The sequence below is a fragment of the Dioscorea cayenensis genome, unplaced genomic scaffold (assembly GCF_009730915.1).
Source record: "Dioscorea cayenensis subsp. rotundata cultivar TDr96_F1 unplaced genomic scaffold, TDr96_F1_v2_PseudoChromosome.rev07_lg8_w22 25.fasta BLBR01000032.1, whole genome shotgun sequence".
Lineage (NCBI taxonomy): Eukaryota > Viridiplantae > Streptophyta > Magnoliopsida > Dioscoreales > Dioscoreaceae > Dioscorea > Dioscorea cayenensis.
The window spans coordinates 116757-131404 of NW_024086423.1; the positions used below are offsets into that span (position 1 = coordinate 116757).

A 14648-nucleotide genomic window follows, 5' to 3' on the forward strand; every position below is an offset into this window, starting at 1 on the left:
ATAGAAATGCGCATTTTATATTTTTTTATTATTTTTTTAAATTAGCCGGTCCCATTGTGGTTTTTTAATATTTAAATTTATTTTTTAAAAAAACTAAAGGCCTATTATTTTTTTAATATTAAGTTTTTATTTTTTAAAAAACTGCGGCCCGGTAGTTTTTAAATTAAAAATATTTTACATCCAAACCCTTATAATTTTCATTAATTTTTCTTATAACTTATTTTTTCTCACTTCTACTATATTATTTTTACTTTCACTAATTGTAACCGGCTGTTAATAATTTAAATAAATAATTTTAATATTTTTTCATTATAAGGGGTTGTTGGGATGAATTATTTGTGGCATATGGCACCTACCCCATTCATGAGAGCCATTGGATGAAATTGATCTTGGGCATCCATTTGTTAGGTGGAGGCCTATATAAACCCTCAAAGTTCCTTTTCTAAAACACACAAGTATTTCTATAAGAAAAAAATTATCAATAAAAAAACTACAATGACAAAAATTTTAAAGAAGAGCTTCTCTCTATATTTGGGTACTTATTTTAGAGTATAAAATTATGGCATAATATAGGTATTATGGCATAAAAAAATATTCCACTTAGAGTGGAATATTTTCCCATTGCAAAAAGTCTCTCTCTTTTTTAATCCAGCCACCAGTCATCAATCTACTGACGGTCCGGCCAACCTCCGGCGATCAGCCACCGGTCTGGCCAGCCTCCGGAGACCGGCCACCAGTCCCCCGACGGTCCGGTCGTCGATCACCCAGTCCCCGTAATGTTTTTTTTTATTTTGTTAACCAAACACTAATTCTGTAAGAATAAAATATGCCATAATTTCTGTAATAATCACTTGCACTTCCTGCATAATAAAATTATACCATTTTTTTATTTTACAGCCAAACATGCCCTAAAAGGAATTAAAACAAAAAATCAAGGCGTTTTAGTGCCTTCCACTCTTAATCCTCCATCTAAACACCCTTCAGTAATTTTTTTTTCTAATTAGCGGTTTATATTTACTAATAATAATTAATAATTTTTCAAATATAATCAAGGATTAATATTTCTTCAACTATTTTCAAATCTTTTAAATACATTAATAATATTAACATTAATTAATGGCCGGATGGGCTTTGAACAAGATTGGGCTTTTTATATTCAACATATTATCTTCCTTTGAAATTCCACAAAGACAATCTTTCTGGATGTTCAGAGCAAGAAACAAAATATTTTTTTGCTAAACATGTTGAGAGCAACTCATCTTTCTTCCTTCTCTTCCCCATCCTTCTTCCTACCCAACCTCAGACTCCCTCCCACTCATCTCCTCCTCTTCTCTCCCCTTCTCTCCTTTGAGAGGCCCCTGCTACTCTTCTCTTCCATTGCTTCACCTCCCTAGACTCTTCACACCCACCTTTTCACCTCCTTCCTCTTGTTCTCTCTTTAGCTGGAATCCATTCATGGGGACTAACCCCAGACTTTCAGGAAAAGGTTTGCCATCACTTTCTTTTTCTGTTTTTCCATCAAGAAATTCCAAGTTTTGTGCTTTGTTGAACTGTCTTTATGGCTTCTCTTTTTGCAGTTTGGTTTAGTGCTGGGAATGGTGAGTTGCAGAGTAAAGAGATATTAGTTCAGCACTTGCTTGTTGGTGGAGATGACCTTCAGCTCTTGGTGGAGCTACAAAAACGGATTTCTGGAGGTATTATTTGGTTGAATTACCAAATGAAGGAATTAACTTTACATGCATTTCAAATACAATTTTCATTATACATACCAAATATTATGTTGTTACTTTGTATGGAAAGTAATTGTAGGAAAAGACTTTACTACTGCAAAAGTCTTTCACTGCAAAGCACTAAATGGCCCCTTGGAATGAGTTACTTGGGTTTGAGCTAGTTATGATGATGTAGCTGTATCGACTTACTGCGATATGAAAATGTATCCTTATTGATCCAGGGATTTGTGGAAGACTATATCAGAAGAGAAGAGGCACCCCTTGATTCTTTATGTTTTTCTATGTATATGGGAGGATTCGCAAGAGAGAATGTGCTTAATTGGGTCACAAGAAGCATATATGTTTCATGGAAGCATGTTTTGGTTCCCATTGTTTGCTGGTGAGTATCTCTTACAGATAGAAATTCTATTTTTTTCTTGGTGGCTTGACTTAATTGATTCAATTAGGCCTTTAAAAAAAAAATTATAGGGACCACGGGAGGCTACTTACCTTTTGTAACTTTGGAGAAACAACACAAACAAACAACAAAAACCTTGCATGACACTGCTAGATTCATTCCAATGAGCAGATCCAATGAAGCTGGAGCCCTATATATGAAGGCCTGCAATTGTTTTGCACCTTTCCTTTACATGCTATTATAATTAAAACACATAATTCTTTGTTTCACATTTGTCAAAGGCTTTGTTGAACTTTTGGCAACTGTTTCTTACAATTCTCATTAACCTGCCTGATTTATAAAATGCATATTATCCTGATTCTTCATTTGGTACTATTATTCTGTTGTTTGTCACATAATGTCCCTGTGCCTTCAATCCGTCACTATGAAAGGATGGAATCACCCAACAGTAGTTGCTCATTGTTTTGTTTATCTATTGTCATTCATCTTTGGATAATGGATACCTGTCCGAGATCCTATTTTGTTGTACTAATTTGGAAAAGATGTTCCTTTTAATGATAACTAGAATTGATGAGGCTGAGTAAGAATGCTAATGCATTACTTGGGTGTTGTTAGTATAGTAAAAAATTACTATAGCTCACCCCCCAATATCTAAATATGGTTGTGCGTCATCATACCTACCAGCATGCATCCAAAAACATAGAAGATGTTTCTTCCCTCAAGCTATAGATGCTTAAGTTACCATAAAGAGAGCAGGCCTTGGTGCAAGGATAGGGTTTCTCATTAATGATCAGTTAAAATGTGGGAAGATTGATAGCAAAGATTCTTGGTCCTTGGAGTCATACCTGAAAGACCCAAGCCAAGCTGCTGCTTTCACACACATCAAAGATGGCGCTGTTGCAAAAGATAAGAGGTCTCCTCTGTTTACTGCTGGGGAAAGTCCACAAGATGCTGACCTTGGCAAAAGGCTGAAAGTTTTTTGGTTGTTGCTGAGTCAAAAGGAAGGTTTGTTTACTTTTGCCCTTGACCCATCTCCTGAGATAATATTTGACATTGGGAAATGTACATCTTTGGTGACTATCATAACTTTCGTGCAATGAAAATTAAATTTTGCATTGTCATATTCCTATTTTTTTGATGCAGTGTATGGATCTGATCAGTAAAGAAGAACCAAATAGATTTGATGTCTTGAACTGCAGATTGGTTAGTGCAATATCTATATTTTGAATGTGTAAGCTTGAGTAAAGATTTCCTGCACTATTTGATTGTAGTATCTAGTGGATGGCACGCAATGTGTTAATTTTCAGTGTTGATGAATCTTTGGGTGGGAGGTTAGTTAGATATATCTATCTCCACTATCCACACATATTTGCTACATAATTTACCTTTTTTCCCCCTTAAGAAACATATATTTGAAGGAATATTAATTTTGCGATGTATATGTTACATCATCAATTTGAGCTCAGAGAAACTTAGAGAAGCAGTTTGTTTGAATGTCTGCCCTTTCTTTTGGTTGTGATGGTAACATACCTAGGGAGAATTTTGCTTTTGTAAAATAACTATTTTTAGTTTGAGTTATTGATGTTAATCACTTATAGATATAAGCAACCTAAAAGAATAAATCATTTGCAAAGTCTTTTCTTGCTTTCTCGTTTGGCACCTTTTGTTTTCTTATTTCAAGTAGAAGATATTAGCACTGCCAATTAGTTTCTGTTGACCACAGCTCATCAATGTGTCCTATTGGCCGAGTTGGATAAGTAATGAAGGTTGCCTGCCAAAATTCTTACAACAAAAATTCCACTTGGAGCTGGTTGACAAGGTAGCTCATGTTAGTCCTATTATTTCCTTCACATTCATTCATATCTAACATATGGTGTAGCATATCTTCCGATTCTCCATATCCCTACCTTACTTAATGGGTAAAGTTTTTCACTCTTGCTTGTCGTTTTCTGATTTCTGCTTTCTGTAATGGTTTTCTTGATCATGTCAAATTTGATAGGTTTCTTTGTACCACTGAAATTTTACTGAAATTGTCTTTTTCCCCCTTCTATTAGTGAGCCTTAGAGGTGGAAAATACGGTGATATGGACTTGTTGTCAATTTAATTGTAGTCTTAGATCTTCTGTGTTAGCTTCAAACTCTTCCGATTTTCATCCATTAAGCTTTACACTTGATGCTTAACAGGAGGCAAGGGACTGTGAGAAGCAGAGCACCAACAGAAGAGCATGCATGTGACCGCTTCGAGAATCTTCTACTCTGTGACTGATGGTACAAGAATTTACTGGAACTTATCCTTAGAACATCATGTTCAGAATGTTCTTTTCTTTAGCATGTATTTGTAATCACACAAGCATGCATTGAGTCTCTATTGTGGTTTAAAGTTGTCAAACTGAATTTCACTTAATTGCAATATTTAATCATGATCACCTAGAAGTCAGCTTTTGAGTCATACCATATCATAGAGAATTAGCAATCCTGCCTAACTTTTAAACCATTCATTATGAATCATTGGAATTGTTGGAAATATAGTACCACATCGGTTGTGTGATAGTAGTATAATGGGTTTATATATAGTTATAGGGGTAGAGCCACTAAGTCTTGAGACTTTTTGGTGTAAGATCCCTAAACCCATATAGAGTCCATATAGGGCCCACTAGTACCAAAAATATAAAATTTAACAGGAATGATGCAACAAATTATAATTAGGTTTGTTGGAACCTGACCAATAAGTTACACCATATATTATAAAGTGTAATATTAATGAACTTCCTAATTTGTTACCCACCTTGGTAAGAACCATATCTGAACACATCAGTAATCAAATAATAAAAAAATTTTAAAATTCAAAGTTACAATTATCTATTTTTGGCATAAAAAAAGCCAATAAATTTTTCCCCTAAATCATTAAAACTGCTTGCAATGAATGTGCATTTAATGCATAACAAGATAAATGGTACCAAGCTCAAAGTCTTCGATGTCCAATATTTATCTTCTGCACAGCACCAAAAAGGGGTTAAACAAGCCAGCTTTCTCTGTGGCATTTGGCAACTATGGCTTCAAGTCTGAAGGAGGGTTGTGGTAGGCGTCCATACTTACATCAGTGATTTCTATTCTGTTTTCCATGTTTTTCCCTTCTAAGGGGGGATATGCTCAATTTGGTTAACTTACTGGCGTTGATGTTATGGAAAGGTTCTAACTTGAGTTTATATTGTGTCATGTTTGTTTACTGATCTTTGTTTGTTTTCATCTGTCTTTGTGTATTAGTTGCAAGGTTGTGGTGTTAGGGCAGAGAAAGAAGAGTCTGGGAGTTCTTTTGGTTGTGTTTTGTGAATCTATGTGCCTTGAGGTATGCTTTGTTTTGATTAGAACACTGGTTGCTCTGGTTTATAACGTGTTGGTGTTCTCCATTTGGAATGCTGCACGAAGGGTGTGTTTGACTTGAGAGAAAACAGAGGAAGGTAAGGGGGAAAAGGAGAAATTTTGTTTCCCTGTGTTTAGTTGAGTGAAGAAAATAAAATTGATGGATGCTTCTTGACTAGGAGTATGTTTTATTTTGATTAGAATATTGGCCAATCTGCTTTACCACATGTGTTGATGTTTTCCTTTTGTAATGCTGTTGGGTATTTTTTATTTGACAGAAAACAGAAGAGAACAAAAAATAAAATAAATGTTTTCTTGTGTTCACTTGACTGAAGAAAATAAAATTGATGGACAATACTGATTTTCCATACTTGTCTTCTGTTCCCCTTTGCTTCCTCAATTCTCAAGACATTGGAAGAGGAACGTAGAATGCAAGTTTTATTTATAGTTTAATACTTTTCCTTATAATTCACAGGCGGCTCTACCCAGTGATTGTGATGCTTTTCTTGCTATTTTTTCTTTTGTTTATTACCGCAGGAGTGCCATGTAAGCCGTAAACCCTTTTAAATTGGTTGTCTTCTTCTATATCATAAGTTGCAATATAAATGCGTCAAATGCATTTGCTTTATAATGGCCACATTTAATCTCTACTTTGCTTGACAGTTAAATTAGGAATGGTTTATGAATGTAGTGAAGAGTGTGATATGTGATCATTCCAGCAAGGCACATAGCACAAACATAATCTACAAGCAGTGTCTATTTTAGTATTTCTTCATAGTGAAGTACAAAGCATCTTTTTTTATTTATTCATCTATTTTTGTAGCTACTAGCAGGAGTCGTATAAAGATGGCAGAGGAGCAATCAAGTAACTCTGGAGTTCACCTCTCTTCCATTGGTTCTGTTCCTCAAAACAGCCATCCACAAAGGCTTCAGAGTGACAGAGCATTGCATTCAGATAATGAGAACATGATAGACACTGATCAGTTTGAATATTACTTAGAGTGAGTTACATTGTTTTGAGAGCTAGTTATGTTGATGTAGATATGGCCTTAACTGTCATCTGGCAATGTGTCCTTTTTATTGATGTAGGCATTTATGGGAAAATATAACAGAAGAGAAAAGGAGTTCCTTTGCATGTCTTGATTCTTTATGGTTTTATATGTACAAGAGAGCAGTGACAAAGGAAAAGGTGCTCAAGTGGATCAAAAAGAAAAAGATATTTAAAAGGAAATATGTTTTCATTCCAATTGTTTGCTGGTGATCTCTCTTTCATATGAAACTTTTTTTTTTCTCTAGCTGTGACTTCATTTAATATGTTTTTAAAAAAAATTTACAGGGGACACTGGAGCCTTCTTATCCTTTGCAACTTTGGAGAAAACAGGCAGCCTGACACTGAGAAGCCCTGCATGTTACTGCTAGATTCGCTCCATAAAGCAGATCCAAAGAGGCTAGAGCCGGATATAAGAAGGCATGCGCTTGTTTTTTGCCTTTCCTTTGCATGACAATATAATCAAAACACGGAATTCCTTGTTTTACCTATCTAAAAATTTTGTGAACTTTGGTAACTATTTCACATAATTCTCAATAACCATGTCTATTTGTAAAATGCATCTCATCCTGATTCTGCATGTGATTATATTATTTTGTCGGCTGTTACAGAACATCTCTATGCCTTCAATGCTCTATTATAAAAGGATGGAAGCACTCGCTTTTCATTGATTTTTGTTTCTTTCGGTGTTATTGCTTGATAATTAATACCTCTCATGATCTTATTTTGCTGTGATACAAATTAAAATTTCTATTTATTGGTAACTAGATAACTAGGATGGATGAGGATGACGGCAGAAGGTAGATTTATTATTTTGATGTCGTACCATCCAACATCTAATGGTGTCTTGTGTATTATCAGCCTATTGGCATACATTTAGTGTGAAGAAAATTTATTGCCCTCTTGGTTTTAAATTTCAACTTTAAGATAATGTCTCTATTATGGTATCCTACTGCATACAATTGTTGCCTCTGGACTGTCAATTGTTTGATATAAATGCACCTATATTGTCGTATGTGGTGATATACAAGCATTTATGGCAAACTGCATAGTTATTCTGTTGTATGTGGTAATCACTAGGTATATCACCTCGAAGGAGACCTTATAATATTGATTATCGCTTGCATTTATTATTGCCAAACACTAAGGCAACTGGAACAGGAAAGCTGTCTGAGTGGTTGCTTTTTAGCAACATTAATAATGAGAAACTGCATTATGCAGCAACTTTTATTGGTCAATTTACACATGTTCATGGTTTTAAATAGATTTGTGTTGGACATTTGTCGAACTGAAGCAGGGGATGAGATGAAAGAGGATATATACAAAATTCCTCTTCTTGTTCCCAAGGTGATCATTCTCTGCCATATATTTCTTTATATATTACTGCATTATTCAATACGATGACGCAACTTTTACAATGTTACTATGATAGGTTCCACAGCAGAGAAATGGTGTGGATTGTGGTATCTTTGTTCTCTACTACTTACATTTATTTGCCCAAAATGCCCCCGCAATTTTCACTCTGGATGGCTATCCATACTTTGTAAGTTAGTCTCTAATGATGAAGTGCCTATTTATATATGCTGGAGTCTAAAAATTAATTTACATAGTGAACATTGAACTTTTTTTATTGTGTTTTTTCTTCAGCTCAAGGAAGACTGGTTTAGTCCAGATGACCTAGAAAGCTTTCGGAAGGAAATCTATTCTTTTGAATGTAAGTTTGGAATTATTTACTTACTGTTTTTTACTTGCATCTGTCACTTTGATGCTGCTGAGAATAAAAGAATCAACAGGTCTAGTTTACTGAAGCTAATAAATGTTAGTGACCAATCAATCTTGCGAACCTTTCACCATTAAAATATGATAAAAATTATTTACAGCTCTCAATTCTCTTTGAAATATGGATATCTCACATACAGATAAACATATATATGAATAAATGTTTGTGTGTTTTTTTTCTTTGCTATCAAACATGTAAATAATAGACGTTTACTCTATTCTTTGTACTTTTATTGTTTGGACAAAGCTCCTAACATAGCTTTCTTGATTACCTTTGGTGATTAGCTCATAAGAAACTGAAACTTAATACTCACTAGCAAAGGAAGCTGGGATGATTAAGCATTGGCATCAATTTATTTGAAGGCTTGATACCTCCGCTCAGAGTTCTTTTACATGTAGCCAATCATGCAGTCCTGTTGTTTTCATGCCATGTCCTGCAGGACTATGCCAGCATGCTTACAGTTACCGGTCAATCACAGTAATCAAATAAACAGATAGAATCCACTAGTGACTATATTTTCTGTTTGTTAATTTCAAAGATTGGCGTAATCCAGTTGTTTGATACCTCTGCTCGGAGTTCATTTACAAGTGGTGGCCGATCATGCAGTGTTGTTGTTTTCATGCCATTTCCTGCAGGACTATGCCTCCAAGTTACAGTTACTGATCAATAACAGTAATCGAATAAACCAATAGAATGCACTAGTGATTATATTTTCTGTTTGTTAATTTCAAAGATTGGTGTAATCCAGTTGTTTGATACCTCTTCTCAGAGTTCATTTACAAGTGGCAGCCGATCAGGCAGTCCTGTTGTTTTCATGCCATGTCCTGCAGGACTATGCCAGCATGCTTACAGTTACCGGTCAATCACAGTAATCAAATAAACAGATAGAATCCACTAGTGACTATATTTTCTGTTTGTTAATTTCAAAGATTGGCGTAATCCAGTTGTTTGATACCTCTGCTCGGAGTTCATTTACAAGTGGTGGCCGATCATGCAGTGTTGTTGTTTCATGCCATTTCCTGCAGGACTATGCCTCCAAGTTACAGTTACTGATCAATAACAGTAATCGAATAAACCAATAGAATGCACTAGTGATTATATATTCTGTTTGTTAATTTCAAAGATTGGTGTAATCCAGTTGTTTGATACCTCTGCTCAGAGTTCATTTACAAGTGATAGCCGATCAGGCAGCACCGTTGTTTTCATGCCATTGCCTGCAGGACTAAGCCGCCAAGTTACAATTACTGATCAATTACAGTAATCGAACAAACAGATAGAATGTACTAGTGACTATATTTTCTCTTTGTTAATTTCAAAGATTGGTGTAATCCAGTTGTTTGATATCTCTGCTCGGAGTTCATTTACAAGTGGTGGTCGATCATGCAGCGCTGTTGTTTTCATGCCATTTCCTGCAGGATTATATCGCTAAGTTACAGTTATTGATCAATTACAATAATCGAATAAACAGATAGAATGCACTAGTGACTATATTTTCTGTTTGTTAATTTCAAAGATTGGTGTAATCCAGTTGTTTGATATCTCTGCTTGGAGTTCATTTACAAGTGGTAGCCGATCAGGCAGCGCCGTTGTTTTCATGTCATTTCCTGCAGGACTATGTCGCCAAGTTACAGTTACTGATCAATAACTGTAATCGAATAAACCAATAGAATGCACTAGTGATTATATTTTCTGTTTGTTAATTTCAAAGATTGGTGTAATCCAGTTGTTTGATACCTCTTCTCAGAGTTCATTTACAAGTGGCGGCCGATCAGGCAGCGCTGTTGTTTTCATGCCATTTCTTGCAGGACTATGTCGCCAAGTTACAGTTACTGATCAATAACAGTAATCGAATAAACAGATAGAATGCACTAGTGACTATATTTTCTGTTTGTTAATTTCAAAGATTGGTGTAATCCAGTTGTTTGATATCTCTGCTCGGAGTTCATTTACAAGTGGTGGCCGATCATGCAGCGCTGTTGTTTTCATGCCATTTCCTGCAGGACTATGTTGCCAAGTTACAATTACCGATCAATAACAGTAATCGAATAAACAGATAGAATGTGCTAGTGACTATATTTTCTGTTTGTTAATTGCAAAGATTCGTGTAATGCAATTGTTTGAGTATGTGTTGTTTTTGTGAATTTCTCACTTATGAGTTAGACCTCTGGTTTGTTGTATATGAATGTGTAATTCTTAGTTTCATATGAGAATTAACTTCAGCAATGGCAATGAAGAGCAGGTGCTGTTCTCCCTGTTGAACTTCTATTTTAGTTTTTAGCTTTTAGGGACTTGTCCTCGTATCATGGCCTTTTTGTAGTTCTGAATTAAGTTTTATGAGGAATGTGTAGGGTATTATCTCTTAGTTATAAAAAAAATGCTGACAACCTTTTGATCTATTAGCACACAGCCTCTCTTAGGAAGGTTATAATTGCAATTCACATTCACGACATGATTATATAAAAACCAAATAAAATTGTATAAAATTACATGTAGTACTGAATCTTTTTTACGTTCTCATCAGTGAGGGTATATGTATTTTTTAGCTTATTTTACATCTATTTCTGACACAAGTTTATTGCATTTTGTAAAACATATAATAACAATGAAATAATATGAACAATAATTTACAGGATTTCCAACTTACTTTCTCTGTTTTAAGTATTTTATGCAATTTTTCATAAACTCAGGCGCTTATATGCAACAAAATTCAGTAATTCGAGATTTTTTGGGGGTTAATTAGAAAACAATTCGTACATAGAGATTAGAGAGACGCCCAGTGAACGGGTTAGCGGATCCGGGTTACAAACCCGAAACCTCGAAGAACCCAGCAAACCCGTTAACCTCTTCGACGCTGATCTCTCTTAAGAGATCTTTCGTCGGGTCAAAAGTCAAAACTCTTCTTGATTTCCTTCCAAAATGCCGTAAAATTCCAGATTCGTTTGCTCGTTCCCAGAAGGTCTCTCTCTTTTTTGCTTTTTCACTGAATTTTCCTCTTTTTTTTTTAATAATTTACATCATATATTGTTCATGCTGTGAATTTTTTTGTTCATGAACGATAATTCAGCTGTTCTTTCTGTTTTTCTCTGATTATTGTCTGATTTGATTGTATGTATTAGGTCAAAATCAGATCTTTTCGTGTTTTATCAGGGTGTTAATCCCTAGCTCCCCCTTTGGATCTCAATCTCTATCAGTTTGTAGCTCAAATTTGTTACTCTGATCTAAATGTTAGGTTTTTTCAATCTGTATAACTTTGTATCTTCTCTTGGGAATGTACTGATTCGCAGCCACTTGCTGAGCGCTTGATTGAATTCCATCTGAGTGTGATCTATTTACTCAAATTTTCAATCTTGTATTAGTTTCATTTTGCTTTTTGAAGTATTTTTATGGATTTTATGATAGCTCTTGTTTTCTAAATTTGTGAGAGTTCATGTCACCATGAACAATCAGCCTTTTGGTCCTGGAAGTCCCAAAGCTTTTCATGCTTACCCAAGAGGTGACTTTGACTTAGAATCTGGGACTTTCAGAAAGCATCGGAAACTGAAAAATTCAGATCCTGGTATCATTAGGATGATGAAATCTTTAGGGAACCGCATCCGTTATTTCTTCAAGCTACACCCTCTTGCCATTTTCCTACTCTCTTTGTGTTTTGGCTTGATTGTGTTGGTGGTTCTTTCCATATATGAGGATCGGTTTAGAGCCATGGTTTCACAGAATGGTAAGCTAGGATTAGGTTCGAATTCCTATCCTTTGGCCAATCTTCAAAATCTTGTTATGGTTGCGGGGCATTCAATTTACACAAGTGTAAATTGTGGGAGAATTGATAGCGAAGATTCTTGGTTCTTGGAGCCATACCAGAAACATCCAGGCCAAGCTGCTACATTTGTTACACATATCAAAGATGGGGTGGAGGCTGTAGCAAAAGATGAGAGGGCTCTTCTTTTGTTTAGTGGTGGGGAAACTCGAAAAGATGCTGGCCCTCTTAGTGAGGCTCAAAGTTATTGGTCTGTTGCAGAATCAAAAGGATGGTTTGGTAATTTGCTTCGCTCTGTGGATTTGTTTCCCTTTAATTATTTACTTTTGCTTGTGAGCCATTGGCTGATTTAGTGATTTAGTTTGATAGTAAGACATGCTTATTTTGCTGACAAACTTACTTTTCATGCTATAAAAATTTAATTTCACATTGTTATGTTATATTTTTGGAGACTGTGCGGATTGGATTGGAGGACAAGAACCAAATAGTTTTGATCTTCTCAAAGTGTAAATTAGTTATTCTAATATTTTGATATTGAATGCCATAAGTGTGAAAGAAATTGTCCTTGTACTATTTGATTGTAGATTAATCTAGTGGATGTTTCATTGTGTTAGTGTTCAATCTTGATTATCTTCAGGAGAGAAGGGTTTTGTGTTGTGTCAATTAAATAGGCTAGATGTATCTTTATCATGCTGGGAAATCATTGACATGGGTTTTGTGTCGTGTCAATTAAATAGGCTAGATGTATCTTTAGCATGCTGGGAAATCATTGACATTATCCTTCAGGTGAAACATATATTTACTGCATAACCTTCTACTTTATTTTTACTTACTAGAAACATACAATGGAAGGCATATTGATTTCCAACAGTATATGAATGATACATTAAATTTTAAGCTTAAAAAAAATTGGAAAAGCTGTTAGTTTAAATGTTTGCTCTTCCTTCTTTTTGGGATGATAACACTGCTAGTGTGGATGTTGGTTTTGTGAAATATATATATATATATATATATATATATATATATATATATATATATTCATTTGAGTTACTGATGTTAGTCAAGCATCCGGAAAAACAAGCTAAACAAATAAATGGTTGGCAAATGTCTCTTCTTGATTTGAATTTGATGCTTTTTCCTTTTCATATCTTGAATGACCAAGAATATGAATATTACTTTCTAGTTTCTGATGCTAACACTGTATCTGTTGCTGACATTGGATAAGGCAATGAAGATCATCTCTTTCTAAAATTCTCATAATGAAATACATTTGGATTTGGTTGGCAAGGCAGTTTATGTTAGTTCTATATATTAGCATTAATTCAAGTCTAATATATTAGGTAGCAAGGCACATTATCTAATTTCCATATGCCTATGTCGATTGAGGATTTTGTCTCTTGCTTATCATTTTGCTGATTTCTGCTTTTGTAATGGTTTTCTTGGCTGTGTTAAATTTCATATGTTGAAAGCTTGCAAACCGGAACTTCTTAATGTTGTTTTAACTTCAAAAATTTAACGGAATGTTGTATTGTATCTTTTCTGTAAACTTAAAACACTTGCTATACATTGTCTATTGAACTTTTCACTTATCGGTTAACAGGGGAAAAAGAGAATGTGAGAAACAGAGCACTGACTGAGGAACATGCCCGGGACAGCTTTGAGAATCTTCTTTTCAGTGTCTGTCGTTTTCGTGAGCTCACTGGAAGTTATCCTCAGAATATCACGGTCAGAGTTCTCTTTCATTTCCTTACATTTCCTATATTGTAACATATTAAATATGTTCATAATCAATAATCACAGACACAAGTGCATGCACCCTCTATTTTGGTTACAATTATCAGAACTGAACATCATCATTGTGATAATCCGGAAATAATTTCTCTCAGATCAAACTTCATAATTAGACTTTATCATGCAAACACATGCAACACACACTTACAATGCCCGCATATGCTTGCAATCAGGTCATCAGCTATGATTTTAAGGAGGAGCGGTTTGCTCACTTGCACCGTTCAGCGATCGGTTTTCCCGAATCAAGATTTTTCTTCCACGGTACTCCCACCACCGAAGATTCTAAAGAAGCCGCAATGAAAGGTGAAGCATTGGTGAGGTCTCAGTCCGAAGAAGACCCTTACGGTTGCCTAAGCTCACTTCATCGAAAGAGACTCAAAAGGGACCCTTTTCACCGGGACATCCCTTATCCTAATGGATGCCCTGAGCTTAAAGGCTTATTTAGCTACTGTGGTTCTGCTCCTTATCCCGGAACCCTTCCATGGTTATCATAATAAGTTCCAACTTGAACTTAATTTTTCAATCTGATCCACTAATTAGTAATTACTCGAGTTGTTTGTAAGATCTGTGAAATTCAGTATATGTTATGAACATCATCTGTAAACGCATGTGAGACTGGAAGAAGGCATAAAAATCATCTTTGGAATCTCAGGGAATTCCACTTTTCATTGTCTCTAATTTAAATATTTTGCAAGGGTTTTTATGCAAAATATATATGATAATAATTATTAAAAAAAATTAGCGTAAGCGGGTTAACGGGTTGGAAAGAGTCGTTAACCCGATCCGTTATTA

The 14648-nt window shown here is 35.1% G+C and overlaps 2 protein-coding genes across 17 annotated transcripts; both read left to right on the forward strand.

The window, feature by feature from the left end:
• Window positions 1-1124: 1124 nt before the first annotated feature.
• Window positions 1125-10498, forward strand: LOC120253289 (probable ubiquitin-like-specific protease 2A). Of its 16 annotated transcripts, XM_039261625.1 has the most exons (13): window positions 1125-1486; window positions 1578-1694; window positions 1952-2109; window positions 2199-3132; window positions 3271-3330; window positions 4311-4394; window positions 5127-5204; window positions 5391-6487; window positions 6576-6743; window positions 6823-6954; window positions 7800-7881; window positions 7967-8077; window positions 8182-8592. In XM_039261625.1, the coding sequence occupies exons 8-13, from the start codon at window positions 6333-6335 to the stop codon at window positions 8389-8391; spliced, it is 858 nt and encodes a 285-aa protein (XP_039117559.1). In that variant the 5' UTR covers window positions 1125-1486; window positions 1578-1694; window positions 1952-2109; window positions 2199-3132; window positions 3271-3330; window positions 4311-4394; window positions 5127-5204; window positions 5391-6332; the 3' UTR covers window positions 8392-8592. The 16 variants fall into 16 exon arrangements, with proteins under 16 accessions (XP_039117559.1, XP_039117548.1, XP_039117558.1 ...); XM_039261614.1 differs by lacking the exon at window positions 5127-5204 and having other exon boundaries at window positions 3851-4394; window positions 6310-6487; XM_039261624.1 differs by having other exon boundaries at window positions 5127-6487.
• A 652-nt stretch (window positions 10499-11150) lies between these two features.
• On the forward strand, window positions 11151-14507 carry LOC120253304 (uncharacterized protein C57A10.07). The gene is made up of 4 exons (XM_039261651.1): window positions 11151-11270; window positions 11431-12344; window positions 13666-13790; window positions 14030-14507. Exons 2-4 carry the CDS (start codon window positions 11750-11752, stop codon window positions 14348-14350), a joined length of 1041 nt encoding a protein of 346 aa, XP_039117585.1. The 5' UTR covers window positions 11151-11270; window positions 11431-11749; the 3' UTR covers window positions 14351-14507.
• The last annotated feature ends 141 nt before the right edge of the window (window positions 14508-14648 follow it).

Coding starts and splice junctions, on each gene's coding strand:
- LOC120253289 (XM_039261618.1), top strand. CDS start 4,352: ATGCATGTGACCGCTTCGAGAATCTTCTACTCTGTGACTGATG. Junction 4,395..6,309: donor CTTCTACTCTGTGACTGATG/GTACAAGAATTT, acceptor CTATTTTTGTAG/CTACTAGCAGGAGTCGTATA. Junction 6,744..6,822: donor TTCATTCCAATTGTTTGCTG/GTGATCTCTCTT, acceptor AAAAATTTACAG/GGGACACTGGAGCCTTCTTA.
- LOC120253304 (XM_039261651.1), top strand. CDS start 11,750: ATGAACAATCAGCCTTTTGGTCCTGGAAGTCCCAAAGCTTTTCATGCT. Junction 12,345..13,665: donor AGAATCAAAAGGATGGTTTG/GTAATTTGCTTC, acceptor ATCGGTTAACAG/GGGAAAAAGAGAATGTGAGA. Junction 13,791..14,029: donor GTTATCCTCAGAATATCACG/GTCAGAGTTCTC, acceptor GCTTGCAATCAG/GTCATCAGCTATGATTTTAA.